Consider the following 12,554-nt stretch of genomic DNA (forward strand, 5'->3'; position numbering starts at 1 on the left):
GGTGACAGGTTGTGCTTCCCGAGCATCTACTAGGAGCCAGGCTCTCCCTCCAGCTCCTGGGGTGTGCCCACTCCGTGAATCATCCCAACACTCACGAAATAGTTCCTATGACCATCTCCATTTCCAGATGAGAAACTGAGTCAGAGAGGTTCGCAGTGCTCTGACCGAGGTCACACCCTTAGAAAGCCGTGGGACTGGTCCTTGGCTGGTGGCCACGGCAGGTGTCAGTCATATGCTTCAGCTTTGCTTAAACGGATTAGAGAAACGTAAATACACACTATTACCACCAACCGCAGGCAGGGCCGGTCGGGGAAAGCGGGTGGGTTACGTATAAACGACTTTTGAGATAATCGCTCTGCAGGGAAGGGTGTGTGAGAGCCAAAGGTGAATTTCCAGCGTGCGTGGTGGGGGAGAGGGCCGTGGCCAGATCCTAGCTGGTCCAAACTGAGAACCTGAGCTTTTACTGTCCTCGGCCACAGCCCCCAAAGTTCGCGGGCCAAAGAACAGCCAAAAACCGGCGGCCGGCCGCGTGGCCCAGCCTGGGAGCCCGGGGCGGGGCTGCGGAGGTGGAGCCCGAGGGGCGGGGCTGGGGCTCAAGGACGCGCGGGCCGGGCGGAGTGCGCCTGCGCACGAGGTGGGCCGGGCGGGGGCGGGGGAGACACCCGGGGCGGCCGCGTTAAAGGCCGCTCCCCGCGCCGCTCGGCAGTCCCGGGCTAGGAGTGCGCAGGCGCGGAGGGCTCTCCCAGTCAGTCGGCGCGGCGTGCGGGCTGCTGGCTCCGTGGCGGCGGCGGCGGCGCCTTTCTCCGGCATCATGAGCGGCTTCAGCAGCGAGGAGCGCGCCGCGCCCTTCACCCTCGAGTACCGAGTCTTCTTCAGTGAGTGTTGGTGGTCCTGCGGGCCCTCCCCGCCCGCCCGCCCATTCATTCCCGGGCCTCGCCTCGCCTCGCGTCCCGCCGGGGCGCCTGCGGCCCGCTCTCAGCCCCTTGTCCCGGGCGCGGGCTCGGCTCCTCGGGCCGGTCCCTGGAGCTTGGGCCGACCCGATCGTCCCATTTCACAGGTCCGGCCTGCGGGCGGGACGGCACGGGCTCGGTTGGACCCGAACCTGGGCCAGGCTCGTTTTGCAGGTGTTCGGCAGTGTGCGATGGGAAAGGAGACCTCTGAGTCACCCCATTTGGAGGAAAAGGAGGAGGAGTTGGGAGAGGGGGGAGGGACTCCCTCAGACCTTAATTCCTTCACTGTGCTCAGACTTGGGACACTCAGCGGGTTAAGTGCAGCCCCTTGTTCTGCAGACGGGGAAACTGAGGCCCGGATCGGGAGCGCTCGGAGGACCGGACCCATCCCTCCCGGGGGGGCGGGGCGGGGGCATCCCAGGAGCGCTCGTGCCTCCGCCGCGTGTTTTCTCCGTAGCGCTGATGCTGGGAACTGGCCTGTGAAACAGAAAACTGTTCCCTTCGAGTCACACAGGTGACGTCAACTGACAGGCGGAGTGAGAAAGCGCGGAGTTGCCCCCGTGCGGGGACTCGGCGCCTCAGGGGCTCCTGCCCGGTCCGCGCCGAGCCGGGGGCTGCCGGCTGGCGGCGCTTGGCTCTCCCCGGCTCCCCGCCTTTTCCTCGGGTTTACCTTTACTCTCCAGCCCCTCCGCAGGCTCTTAGGAAGAGGCTATTGGAGATCATGGAGGGGCTGGAAAAGGTGTCACCAGAGACCGTTCTGTTTGAACTTTACAGTTTTATTTGGAGGGAGATGGGCAGGCGCGCTGAGTTCTGTGAGTTCTGCAGTGTGCGGAGGGCAGGAAAGAGTGGGTTTCAGGGGAGCAAATGGGACGCTGAGAGGGAACGGAGCTCCTGTCCAAAAGTAGCCCGGGTGGGAGGAAAAGGTAGCTGAACTCTCAGGTTTACACATCTAGTTGAACATTAGACTACCATGTGAAACCCAGGAAGGCTGCGACTCCCCATTTTATATAATTTTGGAAATAGCAGTAAGGGCAGTGCAGGAACCTTTGACAAGTCACTGAACTATTTGAACGGAGTTAGGATTGGCAGCAGAATTCCTCACTAGGAGGGATTTAGACTAGACGGGTAACTGGTTTGAAGGGAGGGGAATGGCTTGGGTAATATTCAAGCTATATGTGCAGAGCAAATGCAGTTTTTAGATTATGTATTGGTAGCAAATATTTGATAGCCATTATGGAAGAATCAAAGCCACTCCTTGACTTTGGCACTGGCTAAAGGAACTTTTTATCAGATGGAACTTCCTGGAACTTAAATACTTATATAATTTTAATTTTTTAAAAATCATAAACTTCTTAGACTCATTCTTTAATAGGAAGGTTGTTTTTTTTTAAACCTCTGTAGTGTTTCATGTGCCAATCTCTTTAAAACTGAGAGTGGGCTAGACGGAAAAGTCAGTTGATTGGGAGTGGTCACTGTCCGTTTCTAAAGCTGATGGGATGCAATGTGGACTGATGCTTAGGTTTCCTGAAGAATAATATGGAAATTTAAAAATTACTTTTTGGATATGGTAGTTTGGTCTCTAGAATATAGAAATTACCTGTGAAAGTGTTGTTGCAACTTGGTTATCCTAAAAAAAAAAAAAAATCATAATCTAAGATGGCTCTGTCTTCCTGGAACATCATTTAAGGCAAAATGGTTTATAAATCAGCAAACTGATCTCCTCCCTTCTCTCTGAGCCCAAGTATTTCTTTGGTTTTGTAAACTGTTAACTGATGCAAGATCAACCCAAAACAATTTGATCACCTTTTGTATACTAGACACTGCTAGGCTTTGGGGATACAAAGGTACATATAAGGCAGTCCCTGCCCTCATTATAGAGGTTAATACGTCTTAGATGCCTAAGGAACACAGACGACGAAAACTTAATCCAGCCTTGGAGGAGAGTCAGAAAAGGTGGAGTATACAACCAGTTTTTTGTGGGAATAAAATCTTGGTATAAAAATGTGTACTGTATCATTCTGGTGAGTGGTGTTGACAATAGGGGAGGCTATGTGTTTGTGGGAGCAGGGGGTATATGGGAAATCTCTGTACCTTCTCAATTTTATTATAAACCTAAAACTGTTCTTAAAAAATTAAGGTGTTTTTTTTTAAAATATACTTCATGTATCTGGAAATATAATTAACAAAAAAAGTAATAACATTTTCTAATTTATTTTGCAGAAAATGAAAAAGGGCAATATATATCTCCATTTCACGATATTCCAATTTATGCACATAAGGTAAGATGTTCTTTTCTTTTGAACCCAGTCTGGGATTTTCTTATGTCTTAACAAGCGCTTAAAATGCCTCGTTGTGCAGTGAGTTAAAAGGGTGTTGACTAAGAAGTCAGTCTTAAATCCAGGTTATTAGTTAAAGAAGCAACTATAACTTGGGGAAGGAGTAGAGGAATAGAAGCAAATGTCTTAAAGCTGCCTCGGTTAACAAAAAAAATCACATTGGTCTTTTTTGTATGAGTATTTGGAACTAAAATCTTAATACTCCATTAGTGGTTTCAAAATTAAGTAGCCAGCCCAAAATTTGGGCTGTGGAATATTTACTAAATAGTAAAAATAAACTAGATTATTCAGTGAATACAGAAAAATTCAGTACTTTTAATGGACTGGTTGAGTTAAGATCTCCAAATAGTGTTAATAAAGGTAAGTCCACAGACTTCTAAAAAGAGATGTCTGTTTCTGTATATACCAGTGAGCCAAAGAAATCTAACTTTAGCACAAATTGATAGGTTTACCACAAAATGGTAAGACTCTTTACTTTCCTCGGGAAAAAAAAGCCTACAACTACGTATTCCAAAATATTCATGATCCTAGAATTAATTGCTAGTGACTGTTTTCATTTTTACTTTCATTTTTGCCTTTTTATATTTTCTAACCTTTTTATAAAGAATATGCATTATTTGTACAGATTCAAATAGTCATTTAAAAAGAAAACACAGCTTTTTTAGCTTCCTTCCCAATAGGAGAAGTGTGTACTATATTTAGGAACTGACAAAAGGACAAATGTTTGATTCTTTTCTCTACCTTAAAACTTTTTTTTTCATTTAGCCAGGAAGCTTGATTCACAGTGAGTACAAATCTGCTGGAGTTGTAAAAGCTACATCGATTTTTGATCTTTAGCTAGGTGTCTACACGTAAACATGTGAACATCATGTTCCAGTGTACATCTAGAATACTAGTAAAGATGAAATTTTATCCTTGTGTGTGTTGTCTCACTATTTTTCTGTGCTTGTCTATCGGAGAGAAATAGACAAATTCATTTTACTTCTACGGGGAAGTTTGCTGTAGGTTTATATTGACACTTGGACATTGGCAGAAAAATCCAACCTGTGTGTTGCTTCCAAGTAGCCTACCTGAGCTGAGCTCCAACTGGAGGCAGTGGAGCAAACAGCCCCAGGCCAATTATGTGCCACAGTTAGAGGAGGGGCCTCTAATTTGTATGTATTCTCCTGTGGGATTCTCAAAGTGTGTTTACTCAGAGACTCGACTCTATTACATCTGGATTCCTGGGAGTTGATGTGAATTGCAGGATCTTTCCTTCCTCTTGAATTGGCACCATTTGGTTGGCTTGGATGTTTTTTGTATAATTAGTATGTATAGCAAAGTACTTTACAGTAACATCTTAGACCATTTTGAGTAATGAAGAGATAAAAAGTGATGACTCTAAGTTTATTGATGCTACCTTGGTATACGGATCTACTAAGGATGGAAAACATTTTCTTGACACATAGCTGCATTGTGTGTGTGTATTTTTTTAATGTTCCTGTCTTAGTCCACTTGGGCTGCTATAACAAAATACCACAGACTGGGTAGCTTATAAACAGCAGAGATGTATTGCTCATAGTTCTAGAGGCTGAAAGTCTGAGATCAGGGTGCCAGTTTGGTCAGGTGAGAACTCTCTTCTGGTTACAGACTTCTCAGTATATCCTCACATGGCAGAAAAGTCTAGGGAGCTCTGCAGAGCCTCTTTTATGAAGCACTAATCCCATTCATGAGGGTTCTACCCTCATGTATTAACCACTTCCCAAAGGTCCCACCTAATATACCATCATCTTTGAAGATTAGGATTTCAACATAAGAATTTTGGGGGGACGCGAACATTCAGAGCGTAGCAGTAAGTGACTAGGCAATAGTCTAGCCAAGGACCAGAATGGTCATAGCAGTTGTGGTACCTAATCTTATTGCTGCTCCAAGTTTCTTCAAAATAGGAAACTGAAGACTACATTGGTGTCATGTAAAACGTCTTCACTCAAGTTATTCTGTGACTGCTTGAAGTCTTGTACAGGATTGCTTGTGTCTATAATCTGGGGTTACTCAAATGAAGACTCTGCTTTTGGCTCTGGTTGGTGTGGCTCAGTTGGTTGAGCTTCGTCCCATGCACCGAGAGGGCACTGATTCCATTTCCTGTCAAGACACATGCCCAGGTTGCAGGCTCAATCCCCAGTAGGAGGCATGCAGGAGACAGCTGATTGATGTTTCTCTCTCCCTCTCCTTTCCTCTCTCTAAAATCAATAAACACGTCTTTTAAAAAAGAAAAAAAAACGTTGCTTTTGTACCACCCAAAGAAAAGCACAAGCTCTTGCAACAACTCTGTATTTCACTAGTGGTCCAGACCTCAGTGAACTTCAGCACTTCAGATTTCTGCCTGAGAAACAGGAAAGAGTTCTTTTGTTTTTAAGGAAGTTCGGTATATACAAAACAAGTAAGGGTGTGGTACACAGAAATTATTTTGGATTATAGCCTAAATAAAAGATCAGATTAACTCAATTGGTTCCAGAAGAGGTGATTTTTAAAATATTCCAATATAATTAAATTTCCATACTTTTTTTTTGTGTGTGTGTGTGGCCATAGACCTTATCCCTAATATGGTCATCCATTTGACAGATGATAATGAGAGAAGGTACTTTGAACACAACTCATTCATCTCTACTAAGGAAAAATGCCCAAAGGGTTATCCTATTCCAGGTCAGGACCTTTCAGTGTGGAGAGCATTAGATTTGGTATATATGCCATTAGGTAATCAATCCAGCCAATCCTGAGAATCCTTATAACTCAGGTACCCTGGTTGGATTATTTCCAAATCCATTGGGTAGAAGAACACAAAGGCAAGGACTCATTGGATTGTTGTTTTTTGGTTTGTAAGAGTGTCCTTTGCTCTGGGTCTATTTGGGAATCAAATATAAAAGCACCTGTATAGTTCAGAGTGTCTTCTGGCATAAAATTTCTAAGATACCAGAAATTTTAGAAATACAAAAGAGAGCGTAAACAATGTGAAACATTGGGTAAATTAAAGCTTTATCTAAATATGAAAATGTTCAAATATTATGATTTCATGTTTAGTTTTAGAAGTTTGGTATTTTTCTATGCATCTTAAACTTTGATGTTAAATACTAGTCTAACAATATAGGCTTCTGTTTGTTTTTCAGTGACTGTGGGGAACATATGTAAATATGGAACTATGTTTCTTTTCTGTCCTTCCAAAAAAAAGTCAGGCTTCTAATCAGATAGGTTAAGGTTTGAGAAATATAACAGAAATTTCTTTTGCATTGTTTATCATTCTTAACATTTTAAAGATACTCTCACTGTACAGTACTCAAAATTTTTAGACTCTTCTATGGTACTCAAGTGGATGCTTTTTAGATTTCTCACTTTCTTACAGAGTTTGCTTTCTTTTGAACTTTCTTTTTCTTTTATAGACAGTTCCATAAATTGAAGTTTTAAAAAGTATCACAGAATTAATAATATAAACACAGTTTGTCTTTCCCAACTTGTTTATGTAGAATGGTTGGGTTTTCTGGGTTGTTTTGTTTTGTTTATCTTTTGGTTTTGCATTTTCCAAACCAAAGTTAGAACTGGAAACGTCGATGACAACTGGTAACAGTGAAACTTAATTGACTTGTCATAACTAAGAACAAGCTCCTATTTTTTCTCCTCAGATGAGCTTTGACATGACTAAAATTTGAAAACAACTATTCTAACCATAAGTTCTGTGATTTATCAACTTTATAAAAAATTAAGTTGTGATTATTAAATATGCATATAATGTGCTTATAGCAAAGTCTCAAAACACAATAACCAAACAAAAATAAGGCAATTATGTTGACCTCAGTGACTGGCTATTCCTGAAGCCCTGGAGAGCTCTCTGTTCTATGGATAGCAAATCTTGATTTCAGTCCTGGTTTTACCAACTGACTGGTTTTGTGGTATTGAGCAAGTTACTTTACCTCTGAGCACTGTTGGTCTTAGTGGAATTTTATGTTACATTCTACACTGACAGTTCATGATTCTGTATATTCTGTAAACTTACTGATGAAGTCTCATTAAAGATTTGTATTTAAAAAGTCAAATAATATTGTTAATATTTATTGAATGCTTTCTATACCTTAGGCACTATGCTAAAGCCCTTGTGTGGATTATCCCATTTAACCACCAGGCCATTCTCTGAGCCAGGTTCTTTCATTAACCCCATTATCTGGGATCACCAGCTAGAACTCATGAGCAATAGCCAGGCATTCTGGCTCAGAACCGGTGGTCTTTACCACTGAGCTACATTACCACCCATGAGGCATGTATGTGGGGTGGATTTTACTTGGTGCCTTTTTGTATTTTCCACACTTTCTACAGTAAATGTCTCTTTGATACTGTAGGAAAGAAAGACTTGCTTGATTTTTTGTTTTGTTTTGTTTTAGCTTAGAATTCAAAGGAAATAAATAAGAATGTTCTTTCTTTGGGAAGGCTGTAAAGTGTAGTCCAGGGATTCTTGGTGGCCCTGAGGTCCTGGACTGCCCATTGGTGGCTTTCTGAGGTCCTGTGAATTCTCTGAAATTGCAATTTGCTATAAATATGCATTTTTCTTGGGGAAAGTTCTAGGGTCAGAATTTTTAGTTGTTGAAAATCATAGAAAAGTTTGACAACTGGAAATGCAGACTCTGCTTGATTTTTATAAAAAAAAGAAAGTAGACTGATTATGGTTAAAATATCTCTTTTCAAAATTTAGTCTTTTTAAAGCTCATCTGAAGGGACAGAATAGGAGCTTTTAAGTTTTCTTACTTTCAATAGGTATATATGGCAGTAGGTATTAACCAAATATAAGAATTTGTTGGAACTGCTATGAGTAGAAAATCTGTGTAACTGGAAAACAAATGAGTATTACTGACAGGTATTTGTTTTTAAATTTTAATGGGGTAACTATCTTCCCTGGACTCTCACCACAACTGGTTGAGCAAATGTCTGTTTGCTATAAATCATGTTTTGCTTTGTAGAGTTACAATTATAATGAATATGGAGCACACAGTGTGAACATTGGTCATCATATTTCTTCTTCTATCTAATTCAATTTAATTGCTTTAGGTCTTGCCACACATTTTAATGTTAAAGGTTAACATTTTTTTTACATGCAAGTAGTGTGAATAGTTTTCCCAATATGGGATCACTGATTATTAAAAGATGATATCCCGCCCGGCCGGGCATGGCTTAGCGGTTGAGCATCGACCTAGGATCCAGGCGATCGGGGTTCTATTCCCGGTCAGGGCACACGCCCGGGTTGCGGGCTGCAGCCGATCAATGACTCTCTCATCATTGATGTTTCTGTCTGTTTGTCTCTCCCTCTCCTTTCCTCTCTCTGAAATCAATAAAGATACATTAAAAAAATATATAAAAAAATAAAAGATGACATCCCATAAGGGTTGTCTTTTTTAATTGAAAAGCTAACTACTGTCTAGTTATATTTTCCCCCAAACCCACAAACTGAGTAGTAACTGAGTCTCTAGCCAACATATTCAAAGCTGAGAGGATTAAAAATGCAAAAACAAGTCCCCAGATCCAATTAAGGGAGCCCTGCTACCTATGGGCTAATCAATACCAGTGGCGCTGCTTGACGCCAGGAAGCTGAAGACATCCTAATAACCCCACTCAGAACAGTTGCCTCATGCAGCCATTTTCCAGCCTCCAACTCATGAATAAAGGTAATAATACATTGTTAATCCTACTTCAGAAAACCTTTGCAAGTTGTTTTATTTACAATGCCAGCTTTTAAAAAGTCACTGGACTAAAGTTAACGACAATAAACTAGGCAGAAAATGCTTTACAAGGAGAGAGAAAGCCCCAAATTCCCTTTTTATAGAGGACCCACAATTTAGTTTTATTCAGAGCAGAGAAAAAACAAAACTTTTGATCAGCCATAGGTTTGGAATCTGTGCCCATACTATATATGCAATCAAGATGATATTCTGCTAATACAGTTGACTTGCTGCTGCATTTGTCTATTGTTTGTTTAATATTAACAATTATAAACAGCAGTGCAGCTAGTATTTGGAACAGTCCTTACAGTGTTACAGTGTCAGGCACAACTTTTCACTTCTCTTCACACTGCTGGTTCTCTTTGCCTACCTGGGCTTCCTCTTCTTCAGTAAAGTCATTTTTTATATTGAAGGTCTTGTGAATCTCTTCAGTTTTCCCCTTGATCATATTAGCAACCGTCTTGCATGTAACATCAAGTAAACCTTTGATGTGTAAGTAGTTTGCAGCCAGAATAAGTTCAGTGTTCCATCATATTTCTGTTTTTGTCAGCTTCTCAAATAGACTTTTGTCGCTTGTCAGTGAAATAATGTGAGAACCCATTTACTTTTTCCTTTAAATTAAAATTTTTTTCAGCTTTATTGAGGTATGATTGGCAAGTAATCATTGTACTTATTTAAGGGGCACAATGTGATGTTTTGATATATCTGTACGTTGTAAAATGATGCTCCCAATCAAATGATCTCTCAGTCAAGCTTAATGAGCTTATACCATGTTTGTCTTTCTGTGTCTGGCTTATTTCACTTAGCATGATGTCCTCCAGGTTCATTCATGTTTCATAAATGGCAGGGCTTCCTTTTTTTAAAGGCTGAGTAATACTCCATTGTGTATATATCCATTCACTGTTTACAGACACTTAGATTTCTGTTTCCATATCTTGATTATTTTGAATACTGCTACAATAACAGGGGAGTGCAGGTGTCTCTTAGAGATCCTGATTTTACTTTCTTTGTATTTACCCATCAGTGGGATTGCTGGATCATATGGCAGTTCTATTTTAGTGTTTGAAGGAACCTCCATACTGTTTTCCATACCATACCAATTTACAATCCCACCAACAGTGCACAAGGAGGAATGCATTAGCAACTTAGAGTATATCCTGTAATCACAAAACCAACTTTGAAGCCAAACCTTAAAACTAAAGGTTAAGAGCCATTGTCACTGGGTGAGCACTTAATCAGGTAAAATATTATTGGAAATGACGAAATGTGTGACATCTTTTCAAAAGCACCTTTATGGAAGTAGAGCATTTCCTTATGAACTACACAAGCTCTTCTGATAGGGATTTTATACCCAAAACTATCCTAGGAGTTAAAAAACAAAAAGACAAGATGCCCTTGTTTTTTATTAGCCTTTTGCTTTATATCTAATCTCTAGATAAATTTAGAAGAAAGTTCTCTCTACCACCACTGCTCTCCAAAATTTATTGCAAAACAGAAAAATGAAAGAAAGGGTAATAGAATTATAATTTTTGTATTGCTCCCTAAATCTGATATTTACTTGATTGCTGAAGTTAGCTAGAGAAACATGATGGGTCAACTTGTAAATGCTAACTTAAGCCACTTATGTAATTTTGCAGGCCAGCATGTCACATTCACTAGTGTTAGAAACAGATCATACGTCATGAGGCACTCATAAGTCTCTCATTAAAGATACATTTAACTTTACTGCTAAGACCCAGAGATGGGATATAATTAAATTAAGAGTATATATGCATACTTAACTACATTACTAATAATAGCCATAGTCTATTCATTGGTAAGTGGCTTATCAGGATACTGACTTGATCCACAAGAACACTGACCAGTTTGGAGATGAGACCTATGATCACCGTGCTGCTGTAATATTCATATTTTATCAATGAAGTTATCAGCCTAATCAAGAAATGGGTTTCTTGCTGGGTATATACCATATTATCCAGCAATCCACTTTTGGGGCTAATCCAAAGGAAATGGAAACAGGATATTGAAGATACATCTGCACTCCCATGTGCACTGCAGCACTGTGCACAATCACCAAGATGTGGAAACAACCTGTGCCCTTTGATGAATGAATGGATAAGAAAAATGTTCATATATATATATATATATATATATATATATATATATATATATATATACACACACACATTTTTACATGTATAAAAGTAATGTGAGCAGGGTAGCTAAAGAACATGCTAAATGGCTTATCTTAGTGCCCTTTAGTATTGATTTTTGTCTGCTGTACTGGTACACAGTTTTGATGACAGACATATTATGCCAGGACATTTCAGATTTCCAGGAATTTCACATAATTTCTGGAACACCTACAATATATACAAATACAACATAAGGCTCAGTGATATTTTTTTTTTTTTAAATATATCTTTATTGATTTCAGAGAGAGGAAAGGAGATGGAGAGAGAGATATAGAAACATCAGTGATGAGAGAGTCATTGATCGGCTGCAGCCCGCAACCCGGGCATGTGCCCTGACCGGGAATTGAACCCCGATCGCCTGGATCCCAGGTCGACGCTCAACCGCTCAGTGATATTTCTTATTTGCAATGTTTCCATATAATTTCAACACCAAATAAGCCTAATTAGTTTATGCCCGACTAGGTGTGGCTCAGCAGTTGACCATCGACCTAGGTTCTAGATCGAGGTTCGAATCCCCGTCAGGGCACATGCCCGGTTTGTGGCTCCATCCCCACTAGGGGGCGTGCAGGAGGCCGCCGATCAGTGACTCTCATCATTGATGTTTCTCTCTCCCCTTTCCTTTCTCTGAAGTCAATAATGACATTTGAAAAAAACAACACCTGATTAATATTTCTCTGTAAAAAGAGAAAAAACCAAACCTTTTAAGGTATTCTAGGGGTCCTCTGGAACACCCCAAAGCCATTTCCAGATCAAGAGAAAGACTAAATCTTCATCAGCTTACTTTGGATATTTAAATTTATGTACTTAATTAGATTCATTCCAAGCTTATTCGGCTTGACCACACAAAACTTCCTTTCTCAAGATACCGTTTCACAAGCCCTGGGCAGCAGCAAATCTTGATTGCCTCACCTCAGTTGAATCTTCCATGTAGTAACAGCCCCATCTTGTGAACCTTTAGGATATTGCTGCTGAAAACTTTCAAAGCCCTTATTTGGTTCTCGTATCATAGACATACAGATCTTACATTTTAATACCAGAGTAGTGTTACTAGAGAGATGCTGTTCTTGAAAACTATGCTGAAAAATTAGTGTTCCTTTTTCTAAAACCATCCATTATTCCTTTGTAAGGATAGAGCAATTTATTCAGTCCTGGATTTAAATGTCTCCATTCTTTGTGGTTTTTATGTTGTTAGCAAGTAGATGTCTGTAGGTTTAGAATACAAGCCCAGGAAATATTTGTCTCCCTTGGTCTGACCAAGCTTTACACGCTTGAATATGAATCCGTGTACCTTTTCTGCTTGGTTAAAAGTAGCGGCAGGGTTATTATTGGCTTGACGTC

The 12,554-nt window shown here is 40.7% G+C and overlaps 1 protein-coding gene across 1 annotated transcript in view; it reads left to right on the forward strand.

Annotated features, from left to right (window-relative positions):
* The first annotated feature begins 732 nt into the window (after window positions 1-732).
* Window positions 733-12,554, forward strand: part of PPA1 (inorganic pyrophosphatase 1) — a 31,413-nt gene continuing 19,591 nt past the window's right edge. Inside the window, exons 1-2 of the mRNA XM_087824373.1 lie at window positions 733-875; window positions 3,171-3,229. Of these exons, the coding sequence (XP_087680499.1) occupies window positions 812-875; window positions 3,171-3,229 (123 nt within the window). The 5' untranslated portion in view covers window positions 733-811. The remainder of the gene's footprint in view (window positions 876-3,170; window positions 3,230-12,554) is intronic.

The sequence above is a fragment of the Miniopterus natalensis genome, chromosome 14 (assembly GCF_054644295.1).
Source record: "Miniopterus natalensis isolate mMinNat1 chromosome 14, mMinNat1.hap1, whole genome shotgun sequence".
NCBI lineage: Eukaryota > Metazoa > Chordata > Mammalia > Chiroptera > Miniopteridae > Miniopterus > Miniopterus natalensis.